This window comes from Mesoplodon bidens (assembly GCF_964165515.1).
Source record: "Mesoplodon bidens genome assembly, chromosome: 6".
In the NCBI taxonomy this organism is placed as follows: domain Eukaryota; kingdom Metazoa; phylum Chordata; class Mammalia; order Artiodactyla; family Ziphiidae; genus Mesoplodon; species Mesoplodon bidens.
Window position 1 is genome coordinate 18,867,572 of NC_138162.1, and position 22,161 is coordinate 18,889,732.

The 22,161-nt window shown below is 40.5% G+C and overlaps 1 protein-coding gene and 1 long non-coding RNA gene across 5 annotated transcripts in view; one reads left to right on the forward strand and one right to left on the reverse strand.

The window, feature by feature from the left end:
- The window catches only part of LOC308618540 (uncharacterized protein), a 224,254-nt gene that overhangs the window by 141,150 nt on the left and 60,943 nt on the right, over window positions 1–22,161 (forward strand). For 2 of the 4 annotated variants that reach the window (XM_081236540.1, XM_081236541.1), the window contains exons 1-2: window positions 10,051–10,216; window positions 15,982–16,058. In XM_081236540.1, the coding sequence (XP_081092666.1) occupies window positions 10,209–10,216; window positions 15,982–16,058 (85 nt within the window). In that variant the 5' untranslated portion in view covers window positions 10,051–10,208. Of the gene's footprint in view, window positions 1–5,558; window positions 5,659–10,050; window positions 10,217–15,981; window positions 16,059–22,161 lie in introns of those variants that run through there. The other 2 variants (XR_014016025.1, XR_014016026.1) reach the window with 2 other exon arrangements.
- LOC308618541 lies at window positions 8,673–10,651 on the reverse strand. Its single transcript, XR_014016027.1, has 3 exons — window positions 10,542–10,651; window positions 9,868–10,055; window positions 8,673–8,879 (listed from the first exon to the last, which is right to left on the reverse strand). It is a non-coding gene; the product is annotated as an uncharacterized lncRNA (long non-coding RNA).

A 22,161-nucleotide genomic window follows, 5' to 3' on the forward strand; every position in this document is an offset into this window, starting at 1 on the left:
ACCTTGGGCAGAGGGGGGAAGTGGTAGGAGGGAGTGGGACCATACACTTAGCAAGTTTCCCCTAAGCCCAAGGTTACCGTTTTCAAGGAGTTTGCAGGTTATAGTGTTTGAGCCGTGGAATTCAACATGGTTATTAGATAGCTAAGTAAGGAGCTTGCAGGTCAGGAACGCTGAGATATTTGTGAGTATAACGCAATAACAAAAGGCAAGCTAGAGGACCTATGTCTTTGCTTCCGTGTTCTTCCCTTACCCTTTTTCTATGAGGTTTGGGTGAGGCTGATCCCTGCCCTTGGATGAGAATTCCACCGTCCAGTTCACAGTCAAGGATGCAGTGTGCCGTACATAGGATGGGCCAAGAAGGGTCATATCCGGAAAGTTCACTGAAGATATTGGGAAAGTGACATTCTTTCTACTTGGGTTGCCAACGGTCAGTGTACCAATTCAGTATCAGAAGGACATGGGTGGTGGATAGTTTACAAATACTGGACTTGAGGTGGGACAGTTTGATGATGAAACAGTTAACAGGCTGTAGCCTGATATTTTCAGTGTCCAGCTTTACCACCTCAGGTTCTGACATTATTAAGTCAAGTCCGTGTGATGATAAAATGAATAGATCTGCAAGCAGGCTGAGGCAGGAAGACAAGCTGAGGGCTGATCACTGTGGATCCAGCCATGCCTACAACCATTTCTTCTTTCAATGTATGTTTTTAGTTGTATGATCTAATGAGTTTTGTTTTTATCTTGTTTTATTGATTTTTTAAGCTTCTTAACTCAATAGAAAGGGAAGTAATATCTTCTAAATGGCTGTGAAAGGTATAGCAGAATATACTGCTTTGACATATTGGTTATTTTGAGCTGAAGATAACTGAGAAGAAACAGAGAGAAGGAAAGCTCTCTGACTTCCCCCTGTTTGCCTAAAAGCAGGCCGTAAATTTATAAAATGTTCCCTCTCTTCTCTCTACCAGGAGGGACACAAGTTAATCACAAGAGACAACTCTAGACCCTTCTCACCCCAGACATGGCACCAGAAGTGTCTGCATAATAAACCTTGCTAAAACTAACCCTTCTCTATCATTAGTCTCCCCATATATTTCCCTTCCTAAAATTTGCCAACCTTAGAAGCTCAAAGGCCATTTCCTTTGTTTTGTCACTTCTCCACAATTTTGTTCTTTGCTAAGATGCTATATAAGCCCAAGATCCAATCATCTCTTTGAGTTCCTCATCACTAAGTAAGTACTCCCGTGTGTTTGTGTGATTGCTACGTTAATACACTTCTGTTTGGTTTTCTCTTGTTAATCTGTCTTTTTTCCGTCTAATGTGCTGGGACCGGGCAGTGAACCTAAGATGAGGAGAAGAAAAGGAATTTTTTCCTCCTGTCCATCTGCTAAGTGCTCTATGACAACCCTGCTAGGAGCCTCTGTGTAATTTCCCCTTTAATCCTCATAAGAACATTAGGAAGCATTATTTATCTCATTCAGGTAAGGAAACTGAAAAATAGAAAAGTTTAAAATCTACCCAAGCTGACAAAGAGATTACGCAGCAGAGGAGGTATTACACCTAAGGTCAGTCCAATGAGTGACAATCTCACCCTGCCAAGACTTTTTCTTTAAGGAGCAAAACTCTTTTTGTGTCTTCTGAGTCAGGTATTTTGGTGGAACTAAACAATTATCCAATTCTGAGGATTAAGCCTCCTACGTGTCCCCCAAATCTTTTCTCCATTCCCACTGCCAACACCAAACTCAAGACAAGACATCCTCTGGGAATCATGACAGCAGCCTGTGGAACAATCTCTGCTGGGTCTTCCCTCCCACTTTGTTCTCTACTCTGCATCCAGAATTCATTCTAATACCATTTTAACCATAATTTCATATACACTATTGTTTGATTATTTTGTTTTATTGTGAGGTCTTCAAGGACAAGGGATTGGTTTATTCTTCTCACCGCTGGATGTTCAGTGCCTAACAATGTCTGACACTACATTCTCAGTGTTCTAATCCATTCTTCTATTTCTAAATAGCTTCTGTAGACTAAAAACTCCCAAATTTATGTGTCTGGATCATATCTTCCCCCAGAACTTTGACATCTGTTGATTTGGTTTTTGCTCTTGCATTTCTAATCAATATTTCAAACTGAACACATTGAAAACAAAATTCCTGATCATCCCCCAGTATCTGTTCCCCATGTCACTTCCACAGTCTTCCCCATGGTACTCAGGCAACCCATCCTTCCAGGGCCTTGACCGAAAATATAAATTCATTCTCTGGACTTGTCACCTGTCCTTGCACACCCCTTCAATGGTCAGCAAACCTTGTCGGGTTTCTGACCATACCCACTGCTCCACAGCAGTCCAAGTGCCCGCCATTTTTTCTCCCTGGGTTACTATACTAGCCTCCTAACTTGTTTCCCTGCTTCTGCTCTTGACCCATTGTGACCCCCTTTTAAGCCAGAAGGCCAGGCACTTCCTGTCTCTGCTCAGAACAATCAGGCAGCCAGCCTCCCTCCTGACTCAGCACGGAAGCTGAAAGTCCACCATCTCTGACTTCTACACTCCAGCCCAGTGGACTGGCTTGGTGTTTCTCAAACACACCAGGCATTCTCTTGCCTCCAGAACTTTGCCCTGGCTTTTCCCTTCACCTAGAACATTTTTCTCCTGGATATCCTCCTTCATCTCTTTGCCCAAGTGCCACCTTCTCAGTGACGCTTTCCCTGTCCACTATATCTAAAATTGCCACCTGCTCGTTCAAGGCAGGATATTTTATCTGGTTTTTGGTTTTGTTGTTTATTTTTGTGTTTGTGCCTGTCTGTGCTAAAAAATGTTTATTAAATAAAAAGTATTAGATGGTGAATATTTAATGAATGGATGCACAAATAAATAAATCTCATTGCGTCATTGATGGCTCTCCATTGCCCTAGAATAAAGTTCAAATTCATTAGAGCACAAGGCCTCCCAGAATCTCTTGACTCTGTCTTGAGCTTTACCCCTCAATGGCAACCATACTACAACTCACCTACACTCATGTACCCTGTGTCCCAGCCACACTTAAATACCTACTTAAAGTTTATACAAAACTCTTTCTGTCTTCACAGTCTGTTGTCATAGTCCATGTTCCTTGGCCTATCACTTTGCCCCCAGATGGAAACGGTGGTCTTCATAAGGCTCCTCCAGCACCTCATTCTTCTCCCCTTTCAGCTTTTACCATCTCGTATTACTTTACTATAAATTCCTGCTTCTAAGAGGTCTCCACAATGAGACTGACAATGCTGAGGACAAAAGACATGTTTTTCTGGCCACTGTATCTCCAAGTCCAGCACACTGGCCAAATCTTTCTGATTACTTGCTACCAATACTCTTTCTCACTGCAAAACACTGCCTCTACCTCAGGTAAAGCTGTAAAGCTTTACCTGTAAAGCTCCCAGCTTTGCCCCATTTCAAGCCCTTGGCTCATCTAATCTTCATTTGTTTGTGTGTTGAATGAGAGTACTAACAATAAAAAATGAACATTTCTATCCTTCTAAGCAAAGCAAAACTCCAAATGTTCAAATAAGTTTAAAGTTTCAACTTTAATATGTATCTTTCCATGTGTTTTACTTAAAAACTGAGATCAGTCATTACACACATTAAAAGTCACTTCTGTTTAATTTATGCATAACAGTCATATGAATAGTCATGGTCTTATTTAGAAGAAGTAAACACTAAAACAAAATGTCAAGTTGGCCTAGCCCCATCAACAGAAGTCATGCAAGATGCAAATGAGATTAACTGGCTCAATCAGATTAAGTCTTGAGAAATTATTACCTTTCCCTCCTGGAAAAAATTCCCCTCAGCCCTGGTCTGGCCTCTTTTCCTAAAGACTTTGATCCGTGCTCTCCCTTAGTTGTTAAGGACATTGGAGACACCAGTTCAGATCACATACTCATGGGCAGTATACTTGAGAGCTGGGCACCCAGAGATGATGATGTTTTGCAGACATGCTGGGAAAGCAAATGACTTTCCCTGGTGCATGTTGCATCAATCAAGAGGGGGGTGACAGAGGATGTCAAGCAAACAGAGTCTGTATTCAGAGGCCTCAACTTCTGCTCTGGAAATCCTATCAGATGGACCATCAATTACCTCCTTTTCCCATTCAGATCCTTGCCTTTGTCACAGAAAAATTTTTGACAGAATGTGGGGGGTAGTTTGCACAGCAGTAATCACATATGTTCAGGGGGAAGAAGATTCTGAGTGGGCTTGTTCATTTGCCCCTGACCCTCCAGGTCTTGGGTTTACCCAAATCAGTCTAAGAGACTTGTGCCTATGGCTGGCCCATCATATGTGTCTAAAACTTTTTCCCAGTTGACATTACCAGTATTAGCTTCCAAGTTGATGATGTGTTGAAATGTCTCCTCGGGATGTTGGCAATTTGTTCTTAGAAAAGTATGAAAATTGTTTAGTCATTATTATAATCAATTCAAGAACCAGGCCTGGCCTGCAAGGACCTTTCTCTGACCATGATTTTGATTTTTCCAAGCTGGAGCTCCATTGTGCTTTGATGAAATTGTCAGGAGATCAGGATTCAGAAAAAAAAATCTATGTTTTCTCAAAGACATTTAAGCTGTATGAAGCATTTACCTTATATCATATGTTTGGGAATAAAAAATCAAATCATTGTTGTAAAGCTACAGCGATTCGGGGATAATAACAGATTCAGTTACTGGTGGTTATTAGATGTTTGACAAATATCTTCCCTGTTCTCTTCATCTTATGGGAAACTTAAATTTCCTAAACCAAGTGTCCCCAAGCTCTCCATTCTTAGGGCAGCTTTCTCTTTCATATCCAAATGACTTCATCCAGGCCCCAGTGGTGTACACAGGAAGACTTGACTGTTTCTCAGGTGTTTCTGAGAATCCTTAGGAAGTGGTTATATGGTCCACAAATTTATCTTAGTTGGGCCATGTCTCTCACTCTAGGTCAGTACCCTCAACTTCTCCTCCATTTTGCCACCTTTTCTCTCCGCTACATTTCATTCTTTCTACCCTTGTATGGAAAGAACCATCTCACTTTATTTCTTTAAGTCCAACTGAGATGCACTCAACTTCATCAGACTTTGCTAAAGCTTGAGGATGGTTGAAGGGAATGACAATGCAGAAAAAGGAAATCCAGAGCTGAATACCAAACATTTCTCTCCTTGAGCGCACAGCATTTCTCTTTACAGGGCATCCCCTGTGGTCATCTTTCTCCCTAGCAGATGATTTAATCCCTCTCTTGTGATGCCATGAAAAACAGTTCTCTTCTTACGTTGCCTCTTTATGAACCTAAGACCTCAGCCTGCAGTCTCATAACCTCATCAAAAGAATGAAAAAATAAAATTAATTAACATCATAATCCCCAAGAGATATACCCTGCTTACAGTGCACAACATTTGTTTGAGAAACTTAGTCTAGGCTGAGCACAAACCTTTCATATTACCACTTTGGTTCTAAACTTTCCCTGGCACAGGAAGTGAGAAATGACATCTCTAAGGCAACAAAGTCTCACCCAAGAGCCTCTGCTAAGTCATAGATTTCATCTTTCTCTACAGAATGCAGAAACCAATCACTGACATTTTGGAACTAAATTTAAGGAGGCTTGCGGGGAGTTTTGAGGGCATTCTGACCCTGTGAACAAGCAGACTTATGAAGGTGAGTGTTTAGGTTCTGAGGATGCAACAGTTTAATAAGTCAGACCCAGACTTCAGTCTAATGAGACCTTTAAACAAGAAGACAAGTGGTTTTATCAGCCGTTAAGTACCACAGTAGGGCATCCCACAGGGCTGTGGGGTCTGAGAGGAGCAGCTCTATATCTCATAAAGCACAAAATGCACTTGAAGGCTGTGGCTTGGAGGGTAACTTCCGATTAAACCCCTTGAGTTTTGACACCTGGCAATCTAGGAATTCCTTTACGAAAAATAACCAACCACACCACCATAAAACCACATGTTCTTCTTCTTAAAGCTTTCGTGGCATCTTGGAGACTAAATAGTTCTTGTGAAACAGTCTCTCTCAGGAGTTAAGGAAACATTAGACAATATTTACTTTAAGTATGTATTGAAATTTAGAAAGGGAGGGATCTGAAAATAAAGAATGGCTGAGCCCTAAAATGATGAAATAGTTGAAACACAATTTAATATGTTGTGCAGAATGCAGGGATAATCATACATTTTCTGGACAGCAAAAATTATAAATTATTGTTATAATTAAATTGCATTTTATATCAAAATTGTTATACATTTATTGTAGTGTCGAATAATACTGAGGAGCATAGTTTTGTAGAAGCAGAAAATCTACTTAAATCTCAGCTCCGCCACTCCTTAGGCAAATTATGAGCCTCTCTAAGCTTCAAATTGCATATCTATAAAGTAGGATTATTTTGATAATGAAAAAAGTGTAATTAAGTTAGAACAATAAATGCTAGTTGTTATTGCAAAATGAAATTAAGAAAATTCTGGAAAATTTGAAAAAGTAAATTAAGATTATCCTTTATTCCGCTGTCTAAAGCCAACCACAATTAAAATTGCAGAGTTTATATACATTTGTTCCATGATGTGTGTATGTTGAGGGTGGGAGTGGGGTCTCTATTTCAGAAATATGGATTTATTCATCATCTGATACGTAGTTTTTGAAGTGCTTTTTAACTGGACTCTATCTTAGACATCTTTTTATGTCAATAAATGTCAGTGTAATTCATCATTTTAATAGCTGTATTTTGTTCCATTATATGGCAATGACAATATTTTACTAATGATGTTATTTATTATATTTACATTTTTATTTTCCACTACTACTTCTTCACTATTATTTTTATAAGCACACACAATAAACATCACTATATAGTGCATTTTTAGCATTTGTCCTATTATTTACAGAAATATAACTGTTTTGTCAACAAATGCACTCCTTTACCTATTTGAGAGCTATCATCGAAGTGCCCTCCACATGCTGTACAAGAATGTCTGGGCATGTACCTGAGCACAGGTGCTTTCCAAGCCCTGATGTCCTGGAAGTTCAGAGCACTGATTATGGCTGTACATATCTCGGTCCAGCCAGACACCTTGCCTGGATTGGTGAATATTTAGTCAAGTCAGAGTTTCTACTGAATGTATGATTCTAGATTATCTTCTTCTTTAAAATTTCTTGGCCTCAGTTCCTTAGCTTGTAAAATGGGGATAAAATACACATTATAGTTGAGAAAATTAAGAGGTAATATAATAAAATTTATAAGGCCTGAGTCATCATAGGCGCTTAATACATATGTGCTCTTTTCCTCCATTATTTCTGTAAACTGTGAGTTTTTATGCCGTGTTGCCTTGTAATATGTAGATGCTCAGAAACTTATGTTGCTATTTGAATCATTTTACTCCTGAAAAAGCTATTAGGAAGTAATGGATCAAAGAGGATATCCATAGAGTTAGCTATCTATGGAGTTAGAGTAGAAGAAGATGAAGAAGAAGGCAGAGGAGGAAGAGAGACGGGGAAGAGGAGGGAAAGATGGAGGACTGAATTTTGAAGACAGGTAAACCTAGGGTTCAAGTCTAGCCCTGTCACTTACTAGCTGTGTGAGCTGGGGCTTTGAGTTAACTTCTTTGAACCTCAGTTTCCTGATCACTAATGTGCAGTTAATGACTTCTTTCTCAACATGTTCTTGTGAGGATTAATTGCAAGAGTGCAAGGAAAGTGTTCAGAGTACTGCAGACAAACACCAGATGTCCAACAAAGGGCAGTTCTTATCTATTGTTGCCATTATTATTTCCTCAGTTGACATTACTATTCCATCATTGTGTCCATTGTTGACATTATTAAGCATTGCTTCTTGTGTTTTACTCTCCAGGAAACCCTTGTGGCTTAGCACAATAAATCTATTATGGCCCCCAGTGAGCCACTTGAGTGTCATTTATCCATTCATTCCTGGGTAAGATTAGAGCCACACATTGAATTTACCTCTTCATTGATCCCAAGTGGATAGTGACTGAACAATTAATACAGGTTGTGGACTTAGGAATCAGGAAAGCTCAGCATGGAAACAGAGCTTTTTTTGCTTTCTGCAGACAATTTGCTCATCATTCCTTGCTAACAACCATTATCATATATATATATATATGTGTGTGTGTGTGTGTGTCTGTGTGTGTATGTTAATGTATGTTCCTTTATTTTGTTGTTTTTGTTTGCTAGTTTGTTTTTTTGTATTTTGTCACAAAATGGGAAAAAGATGTAAGACCAGATCTTGAAGCCAGAATAGATCATGGCTGACCCACTTCATTCACTGTAAGAGCTGGTGATAAAGGAAATCTCTGGAGTAAGCACTTTCTGACAGCTGCACCATAATGGACTCACAGAGATAAGATGAAAAGGAGGGTTTTGTTTGTTGGTTTGTTTGTTTTTGCATTACCCCTGACTTCAAACTCCCCAGACTGTCTAGAATACAAAAGAACCATAAGGTGTAAAGTATGCCATAGAGATTATATTCACGGGTCTTCTAGGTCATGAAGGGTACACATACCCTTCAGGGAAGTCCAGTCAAATGCTCAGAGGAAACTCATCTGTATCTTCTCATAGAAAGAGGCCTTTCTAATAAATGATTACTCATGCTTAACCCCCTCTTCAAAGGGGGTTTGCAAAAACAGTTTAAAGCAAATTATTATAGGTGAAAGTCACTCTAAAATAGTCTGTGCACATCTCTGATATTAAACTTAGCTAGCTTTTTTTTGGTTCAGCAACCCAGTGCTATATTGTAGAGGAGCTAAGTTTCTTTGTCTGCTTTGCTTTTATTTTTCCTCTTCTATTCTCAAGCTGTCAAGCCTTCTATTGACATTTTCACTGTTTCCAACAGCTCCTCTTTCTTTTCCAATTCGCTTATAGTTCACCTGCTGTGGGATGAAAAAAAACATCAAATAACCAAGCTTGCTAAAAAAGTGTTTTTAATAAGATTTCATGAACCCCAGCAGGAGACCCAGATGGTTTGTGCCTTCATTCATTAAATTCCATCTATAAATATTTACTGGGGCTCCTTGTGGTAACCCACATACTGTGACTTGTTCTAGGCAGTAAAGCAGGTTGTTTGGGGGCTGTAACTTTTTGAAAAAGTATATTCCCATTTTCAGGAGCCTTTTCAAATGTCTGAGTTTATGGCTAAGTTGTGAATGGTCAATACTGTGAACTTGTGAGCTTTGAAGATTTGATTAATCACTGAACCTCTCTGCCTATATATGTGTGGATTTCCTCATCTCACAAAGCATCAACACACATAATCTTTTGTTTTGATCTTGTATTTGAGGTAAGCAAGGTCAAAATGTTTATCTACTACTTAGAACACAGGGAAAGGAGACTCATAAACTATGGACCATTTCAAAGCCTTTAAAATATCAGACTAGAATCGACTCTGCACTTAGGTGAAAACCCACGTCCGAAACCTTTATCCAAGCCTCAAAGAAGAATTTTTACATCTCTTATTGCCATGTTTAAGATCCCATATTGGAAAGAGGACTGGCCCAAGAGTCAAGAGACTTGGATTCTAGTCTGAAATCCACAAGGAACTCACAAGCAAGCATCTCTGGACCCCAGATTTCTCTCTTTTCCTCTGTAAAGTGAGGCCAATCATATCTACCTCATACAATGAAGTGATGACATATTTTAAAAACACTATTATTAAGCCAGGTGTATTACCAAGCCCCTCAGCAACCTTAGACCTAACCAAAGATGGAATAAAATCTTTTCCTCCATGGTAGCAGGGTCCCACCTGCCAGTTTACAGACCTCCCTTCCTGCAGGCAGGAGGCTTTTGCATTAGCAAAACCCCAGAAAATAGAGACACAAAGAAGCTGTTTGTATGGACAGTCTCTCCTGCACCCCGACTCACCTCATTACTTCTACACTAGGCTGAGCAGGAGGAGCAATTCCGGGAAAGGCTACAGACGTTCAGCAGAGGTCGCCCTGGGAACCTCGGTGTGTTTCTCTCTCGCTGGCCGCTTGCTGGACTGAGGTCATGCTCGGGGACCAGCACCAGCTCTGACAAGACTCCTTGCAAGAATTTCAATGACAGGATTCCTGAAAACAAGATGGCTGAGTAGAAGGACGTGTTCTCACTCCCTCTTGCGAGAACACCAGAATCACAACTAACTGCTGAACAGTCATTGACAGGAAGACACTGGAAATCGCCAAAAAAGATACCCCATATCCAAAGACAAAGGAGAAGCCAAAATGAGACGGTAGGAGGGGTGAAATCACAGAAACTCAAATCCCATAACTGCGGGGTGGGTGACTCACATGCTGGAGAACACTTACACCACAAAAGTCCACAAACTGGAGTGAAGGTTCTGAGCCCCACATTAGGCTTCAGAACCTGGGGGGCCGCAACAGGAGGAGGAATTCCCAGAGAATCAGACTTTGAAGGCTAGTGGGATTTGATTGCAGGGCTCTGACAAGACTGGGGGAAACAGAGACTCCACTCTTGGAGGGCACACACAAAGTAGTGTGTGCATTGGGACCCAGGGGAAGGAGAAGTGACCCCAGGGGAGACTGAACCAGACTTACCTGCTAGTGTTCGAGGGTCTCCTGCAGAGGTGGTGGGTGGCTGTGGCTCAATGTGAAGACAAGGACACTGGCAGCAGAGTTCTGGAAAGTACTCCTTGGTGTGAGCCCTCCCAGAGTCCACCATTAACCCCACCAAAGAGCCCCACTAGGCTCCAGTGTTGGGTTGCCTCAGACCAAACAACCAACAGGGAGGGAAGCCAGCCCCATGCATCGGCAGTCAAGCAGACTAAAGTTTTACTGAGCTCTGCTCACCAGAGCAACAGCCAGCTCTACCCACCACCAGTCCCTCCCATCAGGAAACTTGCACAAGCCCCTTAGATAGCCTCATCCACCAGAGGGCAGACAGCAGAAGCAAGAAGAACTACAATCCTGCAGCCTGTGGAACAAAAACCACATTCACAGAAAGATAGACAACATGAAAAGGCAGAGGGATATGTACCAGATGAAGGAAGAAGATAAAACCCCAGAAAAACAACTAAATGAAGTGGAGATAGGCAACCTTCCAGAAAAAGAATTCAGAAGAATGATAGTGAAGATGATCCAGGACCTCGGAAAAAGAATGGAGGCAAAGATTGAGAAGATGCAAGAAATGTTTAACAAAGACCTAGAAGAATTAAAAAACAAACCAACAGAGATGAACAATACAATAACTGAAATGAAAACTACACTAGAAGGAATCAATAGCAGAATAACTGAGGCAGAAGAATGAATAAGTGACCTGGAAGACAGAATGGTGGAATTCACTGCTGCAGAACAGACTAAAGAAAAAAGAATGAAAAGAAATGAAGACGGCCTAAGAGACCTCTGGGACAACATTAAATGTAACAACATTCACATTATAGGGGTCCCAGAAGGAGAAGAGAGAGAAAAAGGACACAAGAAAATATTTGAAGAGATTATAGTCAAAAACTTACCTAACATGGGAAAGGAAATAGCCACCCAAGTCCAGGAAGCACAGAGATAAACAGGAGAAACCCAAGGAGAAACACACTGAAACACATAGTAATCAAACTGGCAAAAATTAAAGACAAAGAAAAATTATTGAAAGCAGCCAGGGAAAAACAACAAATAACATACAAAGGAACTCCCATAAGGTTAAAAGCTGATTTCTCAGCAGAAACTCTACAAGCCAGAAGGGAGTGGCATGATATACTAAAAGTGATGAAAGGGAAGAACCTACAACCAAGATTACTCTACCCGGCAAGAATCCCATTCAGATTCAATGGAGAAATCAAAAGCTTTACAGACAAGCAAAGGTTAAGAGAATTCAGCACCACCAAACCAGCTCTACAACAATTGCTAAAGGAACTTCTCTAAGTGGAACACACAAGAGAAGAAAAGGACCTACAAAAACAAACCCAAAACAATTAAGAAAATGGTCATAGGAACATACATATTGATAATTACCTTAAACGTGAATGGATTAAATGCTCCAACCAAAAGACACGGGCTTGCTGAATGGATACAAAAACAAGACCCATATATATGCTGTCTACAAGAAACCCATTTCAGACCTAGGGACACATACAGACTGAAAGTGAGGGGATGGAAAAAGATATTCCATGCAAATGGAAATCAAAAGAAAGCGGGAGTAGCAATACTCATATCAGATAAAATAGACTGTAAAATAAAGAATGTTACAAGAGACAAGGAAGGACACTACATAATGATCAAGGGATCAATCCAAGAAGAAGATATAACAAATATAAATATATATGCCCCCAACATAGGAACACCACTATACATAAGGCAACTGCTAACATCTATAAAAGAGGAAATCGACAGTAACACAATAATAGTGGGGCACTTTAACAACTCACTTACACCAATGGACAGATCATCCAAAGTGAAAATAAATAAGGAAACAAGCATTAAATGACACAATAGATCAGATAGATTTAATTGATATTTATAGGACATTCCATCCAAAAACAGCAGACTACACTTTCTTCTCAAGTGTGAACGGAACATTTTCAGGATAGATCACACCTTGGGTCACAAATCAAGCCTCAGTAAATTTAAGAAAATTGAAGTCATATCCAGCATCTTTTCTGACCACAACACTATGAGATGAGAAATGAATTACAGGGGAAAAAAACGTAAAAAACACAAACACATGGAGGCTAAACAATACGTTACTAAATAACCAAGAGATCACCAAAGAAATCAAAGAGGAAATCAAAAAATACCTAGAGACAAATGACAATGAAAACACGAAGATCCAAAACTTATGGGATGCAGCAAAAGCAGTTATAAAAGGGAAGTTTATAGCTAGAAAAATCTCAAAAAATCTCAAACAATCTAACCTTACACCTAAAGGAACTAGAAAAAGAAGAACAAACAAAACTCAAAGTTAGCAGAAGGAAAGAAATCCTAAAGAACAGAGCAGAAATAAATGAAATAGAAACAAAGAAAACAATATCAAAGATCCATAAAACTAAAAGCTGGTTCCTTGAGAAAATAAGCAAAATTGATAAACCATTAGCCAGACTCATCAAGAAAAAAAGGGAGAGGACTCAAATCAATAAAATTAGAAATGAAAAAGGAGAAGTTACAACAGACACCACAGAAATACAAGGCAACATAAGAGATGACTACAAGCAACTCTATGCCAATAAAATGGATAACCTGGAAGAAATGGACAAATTCTTACAAAGGTATAACCTTCCAAGACTGAACCAGGAAGAAATAGAAAATATGAGCAGACCAATCACAAGTAGTGAAATTGAAACTGTGATTAAAAATCTTCCACCAAATAAAAGTCCAGGACCAGATGGCTTCACAGGTGAATTCTATCAAACATTTAGAGAAGAGCTAACACCCATCCTTCTCAAACTCTTCCAGAAAATTGCAGAGGAAGGAACACTCCCAAACTCACTCTATGAGGCCACCATCACCCTGATACCAAAGCCAGACAAAGATACTATAAAAAAAGAAAATTACAGACCAATATCACTCATGAATACAGATTCAAAAATCCTCAACAAAATACTAGCAAAAAGAATCCAACAACACATTAAAAGGATCATACACCATGATCAAGTGGGATTTATCCCAGGGATGCAAGGATTCTTCAGTATATGCAAATCAATCAATGTGATACACCATATTAACAAATTAAAGAATAAAAACCATATGATCATCTCAATAGATGCAGAAAAAGCTTTTGACGAAATTCAACACCAATTTATGATAAAAACTCGCTAGAAAGTGGGCATAGAGGGAACCTACCTCAACATAATAAAGGCCATATATGACAAACCCACAGCAAACGTCATTCTCAATGGTGAAAAACTGAAAGCATTTCCTTTAAGATCAGGAACAAGACAAGGATGTCCGCTCTCACCACTATTATTCAACATAGTTTTGGAAGTCCTAGCCATGGCAATCAGAGAAGAAAAAGAAATAAAAGGATTACAAGTTGCAAAATAAGAAGTAATATTGTCACTGTTTGCAGATGACATGATCCTATGCCTAGAGAATCCTAAAGATGCCACCGGAAAACTACTAGAGCTAATCAATTAATTTGGTAAAGTAGCAGGATACAAAATTAATGCACAGAAGTCTCTTTCATTCCTATATACTAATGATGAAAAATCTGAAAGAGAAGTTAAGGAAACACTCCCATTTACCACTGCAACAAAAAGAATAAAATACCTAGGAATAAACCTACGTAGGGAGACAAAAGACCTGTATGCAGAAAACTATAAGACACTGATGAAGGAAATTAAAGATGATACCAACAGATGGAGAGATATACCATGTTCTTGGATTAGAAGAATCAATATTGTGAAAATGACTATACTATCCAAATCAATCTACAGATTCAATGCAATCCCTATCAAATTACCAATGGCATTTTTTACGGAACTAGAACAAAAAAACTTAAAATTTTTATGGAGACACAAAAGACCCCAAATAGCCAAAGCAGTCTTGAGGGCAAAATACGGAGCTGGAGGAATCAGGCTCCATGACTTCAGACTATTCTACAAAGCTACAGTAATCAAGACAATATGGTACTGGCACAAAAACAGAAATATAGATCAATGGAACAAGATAGAAAGCCCGGAGATAACCCCACGAACCTATGGTCAACTAATCTATGACTAAGGAGGCAAAGATATTCAATAGAGAAAAGACAGTCTCTTCAATAAGTGGTGCTGGGAAAACTGGACAGCTACATGTAAAAGAATGAAATTAGAACACTCCCTAACACCATACGCAGAATTAAACTCAAAATGGATTAGAGATCTAAACGTAAGACCGGACACTATAAAACTCTTAGAGGAAAACATAGGAAGAACACTCTTTGACATAACAGCAAGATCTTTTTTGACCCACCTCCTAGAGTAATGGAAATAAAGACAAAAATAAAGAAATAGGACCTAATGAAACTTCAAAGCTTTTGCACAGCAAAGGAAACCATAAACAAGACGAAAAGACAACCCTCAGAATGGGAGAAAATATTTGCAGATGCATCAACAGACGAAGGATTAATCTCCAAAATATATAAACAGCTCATGCACTCAATATTAAGGAAAAAAACAACCCAATCCAAAAATGGGAAGAAGACCTAAATAGACATTTCTCCAAAGAAGACATACAGATGGCCAAGAAGCAGATGAAAAGCTGGTCAACATCACTAATTATTAGAGAAATGGAAATCAAAACTACAATGAGGTATCACCTCACACCAGTTAGAGTGGGCATCATCAGAAAATCTACAAACAACAAATGCTGGAGTAGGTGTGGAGAAAAGGGAACCCTCTTGCACTGTTGGTGGGAATGTAAACTGATGCAGCCACTAAGGAGAACAGTATGGAGGTTCCTTACAAAACTAAAAATAGAACTACCATATGATCCAGCAATCCCACTACTGGGCATATACCCAGAGAAAACCATAATTCAAAAAGACACATGCACCCCAATGTTCATTGCAGCATTATTTACAATAGCCAGGTCATGGAAGCAACCTAAATGTCCATCGGCAGACGAATGGATAAAGATGTGGTACATATACACAGTGGAATATTACTCAGCCATAAAAAGGAATGAAACTGGGTCATTTGCTGAGACGCAGATGGATCTAGAGACTGTCATACAGAGTAAAATAAGTCAGAAAGAGAAAAACAAATATTGTATATTAACGCCTATATGTGGAACCTAGAAAAATGGCACAGATGAACTGGTTTGCAGGGCAGAAATTGAGACACATATGTAGAGAACAAACGTATAGACACCAAGGGGGGAAAGCGGCAGGGGGTGGGGTGGTGGTGTAATGAATCGGGAGATTGGGATTGACACATATACACTGATGTATATAAAATTGATGAGTAATAAGAACCTGCTATATAAAAAAATAAATAAAATTTTAAAAAGAAAAAAATTTCAATGACATGTGCTAAAGACTAACAGATGAATGCCTTCTCCTCCTGTACAGGCTGAGGCCAGACACCAGCTCTCTGGATGTGGGACCTCTCTCAGGAATTCTAGCAGCAAGTCCCCAGTGGTCTCTCGGTAAGGTAGGACCACATGTCACACTGCTTTTGTCTTAAATCTGGCGATGTAACAGAGACATGTGGGCGGCTAAGGGCCTGGAAAAGACAAACCTGGGTCAATTCCAGCTCTGGCACTTTCTTGCTATGCAATTTTTCTTCAAATGCACATTCCTTATCTCTAAAAAGGGGATAGCCACCTTTTGTAAAGATGTAATGAAATAGTGTAAGATACACGTTCCTGTGTGGTACAAAGCATATGCTTATAATTTATTAGTCCCCATTTTTTCCCCAACCTACCTAGCAGATCCAGTGGAAATCACTCTATTCCCTGTAAGAGGTGGTGATAAAGGAAATCTTCAGGGCAAGTTCTTTCTGACAATCTCACCATAAAGGGTTTATAGAGAGGAAGATGAGAAACAGTCATCTTTTGTCTTGTTGGATTTTTTGGCGTTGCCTAGATAGCAAACACATCGGATACCCTAGGATACATAACTGACTGGTGTTCGTCACATCCCCTCCTGCCTTCTAACCTTCCACCCTGCTCCCTGGTTCTCCAGTGCCTGTCCTACCATCTGTCCTTCCCTGCCCTTGGTGCGAGGGGGAGGGGATGTGGGGAGAGGACAAGACTGCTGCTCCCCAGCCCACCCACACAACACCCACTTATGTGGAAGGAGACGAGAGCAAAGAAAGGAGATGGCCAGGGGTGGTTCCCTCTCTGCCCCTAGGAACCACCCTTCTTGTTTGAACCCCTGAAAAAGCCTCCTTGCCTAGGTCGGTTCTGACCCACAGCCATGGCCTGTTGAGAGCATTTTGCAGCTGTGAGAGTTGTAACTAAGTGTGATGTTTTACAGATCTGTGACTGGATCTACCAATGCTCTGGGGATGCTCCTTTCTGAGTCAGGAGACCTTTTAGTGGCACAAGAGTAACCACAGCGGTTACGATTTGAGTACTCACTGTAAGCCCGAGCATTGTGGTAAATGTTTTATAGCCACTACTGATACTTAAGGACATGAAGAGTAAGAGAGATTAAGCAACACTGACAAGGACTACATCTAGAAAGTGACAAAACCAGGGTCCACACCTAATTCTGGCTGAATCCAAAGTCGGTTTCCTAAACCTCTCTGCTGCTGTGCTTCTCGTGATTGGCCTGGGCTGGTCTTGCAGTGTTGCTCAGCCTCTGGCCTCTCCAGCTTAAGAAAGCAGCAGCATCCGTGATGATGGTGATGTCATGTGTCCCTTGCACCTAGAGGCTCTTTCTGGTGGTGTGGCAGTCATGTCAGCTCGCTGAGTCTGATCACCTGTTAGTCAGAGGGAGATCATACTAGTACGGGCTCTCTCCACCTTAACTACCAACCCGCTGAGATTGACCCTGAAGCGACCAATGAGATCTTCTAAATAATTTCCCCAGTGCAGAACCTGGCACACAGAGCCACGTTAATTCTCCTCTCCCCTTTCCTGTGCCCAAGGGGAGAATCATGCTAGTTTCTTGGAGAAAAGTTCAGTGTCTGCCTATCATTAGGCCAGTTAGGTTTCTGTCTTTGGGAATTTTATATAACAAGTGATATTTGATAAAACATCACAAAATCGATGGATGAAAGGATATATTATAGATATAGATAGATAGATGATAGATAGATAGATAGATAGATGATAGATAGATAGATACAAAATATCGTGGTGAGGAGTTTAAGTATTTTTCAGTGGCTGGTGTAGTGAATGATGTTCTATTTCAAAAAGAATTCTAGCAAAGAGTAAAAATGTTGAAATGTTCAAGGAAACCTTACTACAAATTTGATATCTTTTTAAGATGAAAAAAAGGGAAGTGTGTGTTTAATTGTAATTATTTTGTTGTTATTGTTGTGCTGTTGTCTGACTGTCCACTGCCAGTACTGCAGGGATGTAGAGATTCTCCGCCATCAGAGTTCTGATGCACGCTGTGATGCTGACAAGTGTGACAGCATGTAGGTGTGATTTTGAGCAGCTGTTAGTGAGACAGGGAGGAGAGGTGCAGCCCATCTGTGCACAGCTCTTCTTGCTTTGGAAAATCAAAACAGGAAGTGTATCTCGACAAGCACTAGTGACAAGGCTGAAAGAAATAGAGGAGGATTGGGACTTTTTAAGAAATGTTCACCTTTTTTCTTTTGCACAGTTTCCACACATATTCAAGCCACCGGGCAATGTGGCTGGTGTGGGCGAAGCAGCCCTGCCCCACACGGTATCACGGGGGGCCTGGCTCCTTCCATCTTACGGTGCTTCTCTCCTCAACACAGGGTCTCCAGGGATGCTTCAGAGGGGCCCTAGTTTTGAGGGTCACGCATCAGGTGTTAGGGCCAGGACTGGAAGGGGTACTCTCACTTCCAGACAAAACGCCATCGTGTCACGCTCACCTTATTGCAAAAAGAGAATGGGAAATCTCTTCTTGTGCGTCTAGGGCAAACTTGAAAGGTTTCAAGAACATATTGCATTGTCTCTGTCATACACAAAACTCTTTGGATTTCTCTCTTCTACCCTGCTCTCTTCAACCTAAGCTCGACCCAGCAGGTCAATAGAATGATTTTAATATATTGAATATAATTAGATTATGCCATTTCTGTGATTGAAACTATTCAGAGGCTTTGTGATTGTTGCAGAGCAAAAGCTAAAATCATCACCATCGCTGGCATGGCCTTGCAGGATTTGGCCCCTTATCTTGTGGACTTCAACTTTGACTGCTCTCTTCCCCACTCCAGCCATCCCAGGCTCCTTAGGGTCTCTTCTTTGCTGTGGACTTGGCCTGAAAAGCTCTTACCCAGATGACTCTATCTCTTAACTCGATCAAGTTCAAATTTACCTTTTCAATGAATTTTACCATGGCCATCCTATGTAAAATGTTACTTGTCCCTCTACCCAACATCCCTGATCCCCTTGACCCCACTCTCTTTCTTCCAGATCCCTTACCACATTTTCTTTAGTATTTAAGCTAGTATTTTGATTATCATCTATCACCTGTGTCCCCCACTTCCCTAGACAATAAGCACCCTGAGTTGGTAGCTGTGTCTATTCTATTAATATTAATTGTTGTTTGATGTGGAAAAATTATTATCATGAAGGAGCCAATCTAAACCACAGCCTGTCTTTGAGTGTTCATCTATATTTTTATTCATCTCTATGTTTTATTTATAAACTTGAAATTAGAAAATGTTCCTAAGCAGACCACCACCCCCAAATTCCCACTTTCACTATGATTTTTATCTACATTCTGTTCACCTTTTTCAGCCCTATCAACTTGCCTTTAGAAAATTGTTTCTTTTTTCTCTTGCAATATGTCCCTATTGAGTGTTTAGAAGTCCTAGGGGAGGTTTCAGAACGTGTTTACAGAAGCTATTTATAAACCTCCCAGAGTCTCATCTATTGACTGGATAGGAAAGTTGGCATCTTTCCCATGTTGGGAGTCAGATAAACAGGGGAAAGGTAAAGGGGAAACATGCCTCCCCAACCAGGTTCTAGCCTGAAGATCCCCTCTAGTTCACCTGAAGCTCTGGGAACATCCGAAGAGGAAGACTCCCAAAGAAATAAGTGTTCCCATCTGTGACTGCCGCATTCCTGGACCCTTCTTGGAACCCCTGAACTTGCCACTGAAAGCCCTGGGGAGTCATATCTGGAGCTACACACAAACCGACTTCAGGGGGTTTCCTTGTTACCAGAATGTCATCTGGGCAACAATAGACGATGTACTGAAGGACATGCCCCCTTTTCCTGTTATCTTCACCCCTCTGTTTTCCCAAATAGAACCAAGTATGGGAACAGCCGGACATAAATCACTGCCTCCGCTCCCTCCAGCACTGTCCCTGACTCACAGAACCCCCTCTCTCTCGTGCTTCTTACCCGATAAGCATTTATGACTGCTTTTAGGTATTGAGTTCCTACAGCAGGCCAGGCCCTGTGCTGAGGGACTTGCAGGTATAGCATCATTTAATCCTCACATGCCCTACGGAGTAGGTTCTATTGTTCTTACACAGAAGGAAGCTGAGAGTCAGAGTTTAAGAGACTCATCTGAGGCTATGCAGCTAGGAAGTGGCAGAGGTTGTCTTATAATAATGCACACTTCTTGTTTCTTAACTTCCCCATGAATGTCCTTTATCAGCTACATCATCATTTCTTGGAGGACACTGAGGGGTCTGCAGTACGTCACAACATCTGTGTGACCTTGAGCAATCCCTTTTTTCTCTCCAAAATCCAATTTCCCTTTCTGTAAAATAATATGACAGGGTTAAGCTTTGTTCATGCTCCAACATCCTTGGACTCTAAGGATGCAAAGGATGGCAGCAAGTGACTTGCCAGATCCCCAGTTTGTAAACTCACATACCGGCTTTTACTAAGTCTACTGAGAAGGTTCCAACTGGCAATTCTATATGGCTCAGAAAGAGGAGACATCTCCACCCAGAGGTCAAGCGAAATAAGGCCAGATGTAGGGTTTGGCCACAGGGGTCCTCATAACCATGCTTCCCTCCCAGGATTGCTGAGGGGAACAAATTAGCCCCAGAGACAGGGTTAACCTCTGACTAGCCCATCACAGCCAGTGCATGTAAAAGTTCACACATAGATATCCACAATCCTCCCTTCCTTTCAGCCATAGCAGGTTGAACTCTTAGTGGGCATAACTCTAAACAGCAAAAACAGTCAGAAAAGGAAGTGAGGTGATTAGCTTTTTCCCCCAACAGTCTGACCATTCGTGGAATTAAGCAAGAACAGAATTCCATCCCTTGCACTTGCTCTGCTGAGCCAGCGAGACCCAGGAAGTAATGTCCATTGAAGACACTCATTTTGGGTTTTGGCCAGAGATTTTAAATATTTATTTGATCTTGAGCTTCTCAGCTTTGGACTGAACATTGTTTGAAAGTTCCAGTTAAATTTACTACTTTCTCCTCTCATGAAGCAGATTCGTCCTTGGATAACGTCGAATAAGAGTGGCAAACAAAGACTATTCAAAAACCCTGTTTTACTTTCCAAAGCAATGGCCCCTGGTGGGGTAGTAGTCTTGACTTTTATTTGAATCCATGTCTCCAGGCTCAGAAGGAACACGCACCCAGAAATGTGCTCTCCCAGCATGCTTTCCTCCAGGGTCATACTCTTTGGGGTATTAGTCATTCTTAACTCATAAGATCAAAACTAAAGCTAAATTAATGCTAAAAATGGGTGATTTGTCACCTAGCAAGCACCAATAAAATGTAATCACATGGAAAAATGAGTTAAGCCAAGCCTGTCTTTTTCTTAAAGATAATTCTCTCTGACGTCTCACGAGTTATTGTGTTTATTTCCCTACAAATACTTTCTGACCCAGATAGCCAAGCCCTGCCCTCATTCCTCCTTTCTGAGTCCACTGGCACTTTCCTCCCAGGAATTTGTTGCCGCACTGTTCTTTGGGGAGAATTGTGCTTTCTGGTTGGAGCAGGTGCTGTGAACCTGAGCATACCAGGATTAGCACCACTCATCTGCAGCTGCCCACACATCCAGCCAGCACATTCCCCTGTCCTCTTTCTAGCCCCCAGTCCCCAAAAAGATCATCCAGATGACTTCTAATACAACAGCAAACTCAAGTTTGGTTTTCTGAGCATAGGCTTTGTAGAGAAGACAAACTTAGTCCTGGTCCATCGTTTCAAAAGATTATCTCACCTTGCCTAACTGTTGGTCTTCACATGGGAACAATGGTCCAAGTGTAGACTTCGACCAGGGGTATTTTTATCTTCTTTATTACTGCATAATATGAATACAAATAACAAGAACACACACATACAAAATGTATTAACACTAACATGAATAAATATTGTTAGATAACATTAATAATAAATTCATGTTTCTATTAGTAATAGCTCTGATATACACACTAGTAAAAACTTTAACATTAATAAGAATATACAAAACAGAAATAGACCCACAGACATAGAAAACAAACTTATGGTTACCAAAGGGGAAAGAGGGGTGGGGAGGGATAAATTAGGAGTTTGGGATTAATGTATACACACTACTATATATAAAATAGATAACCAACAAGGACCTGATGAATAGCACAGGGAACTATACTCAATATTTTGTAATAACCTATAAGGGAAAAGAATCTGAAAAAGAATACATGTATATATAT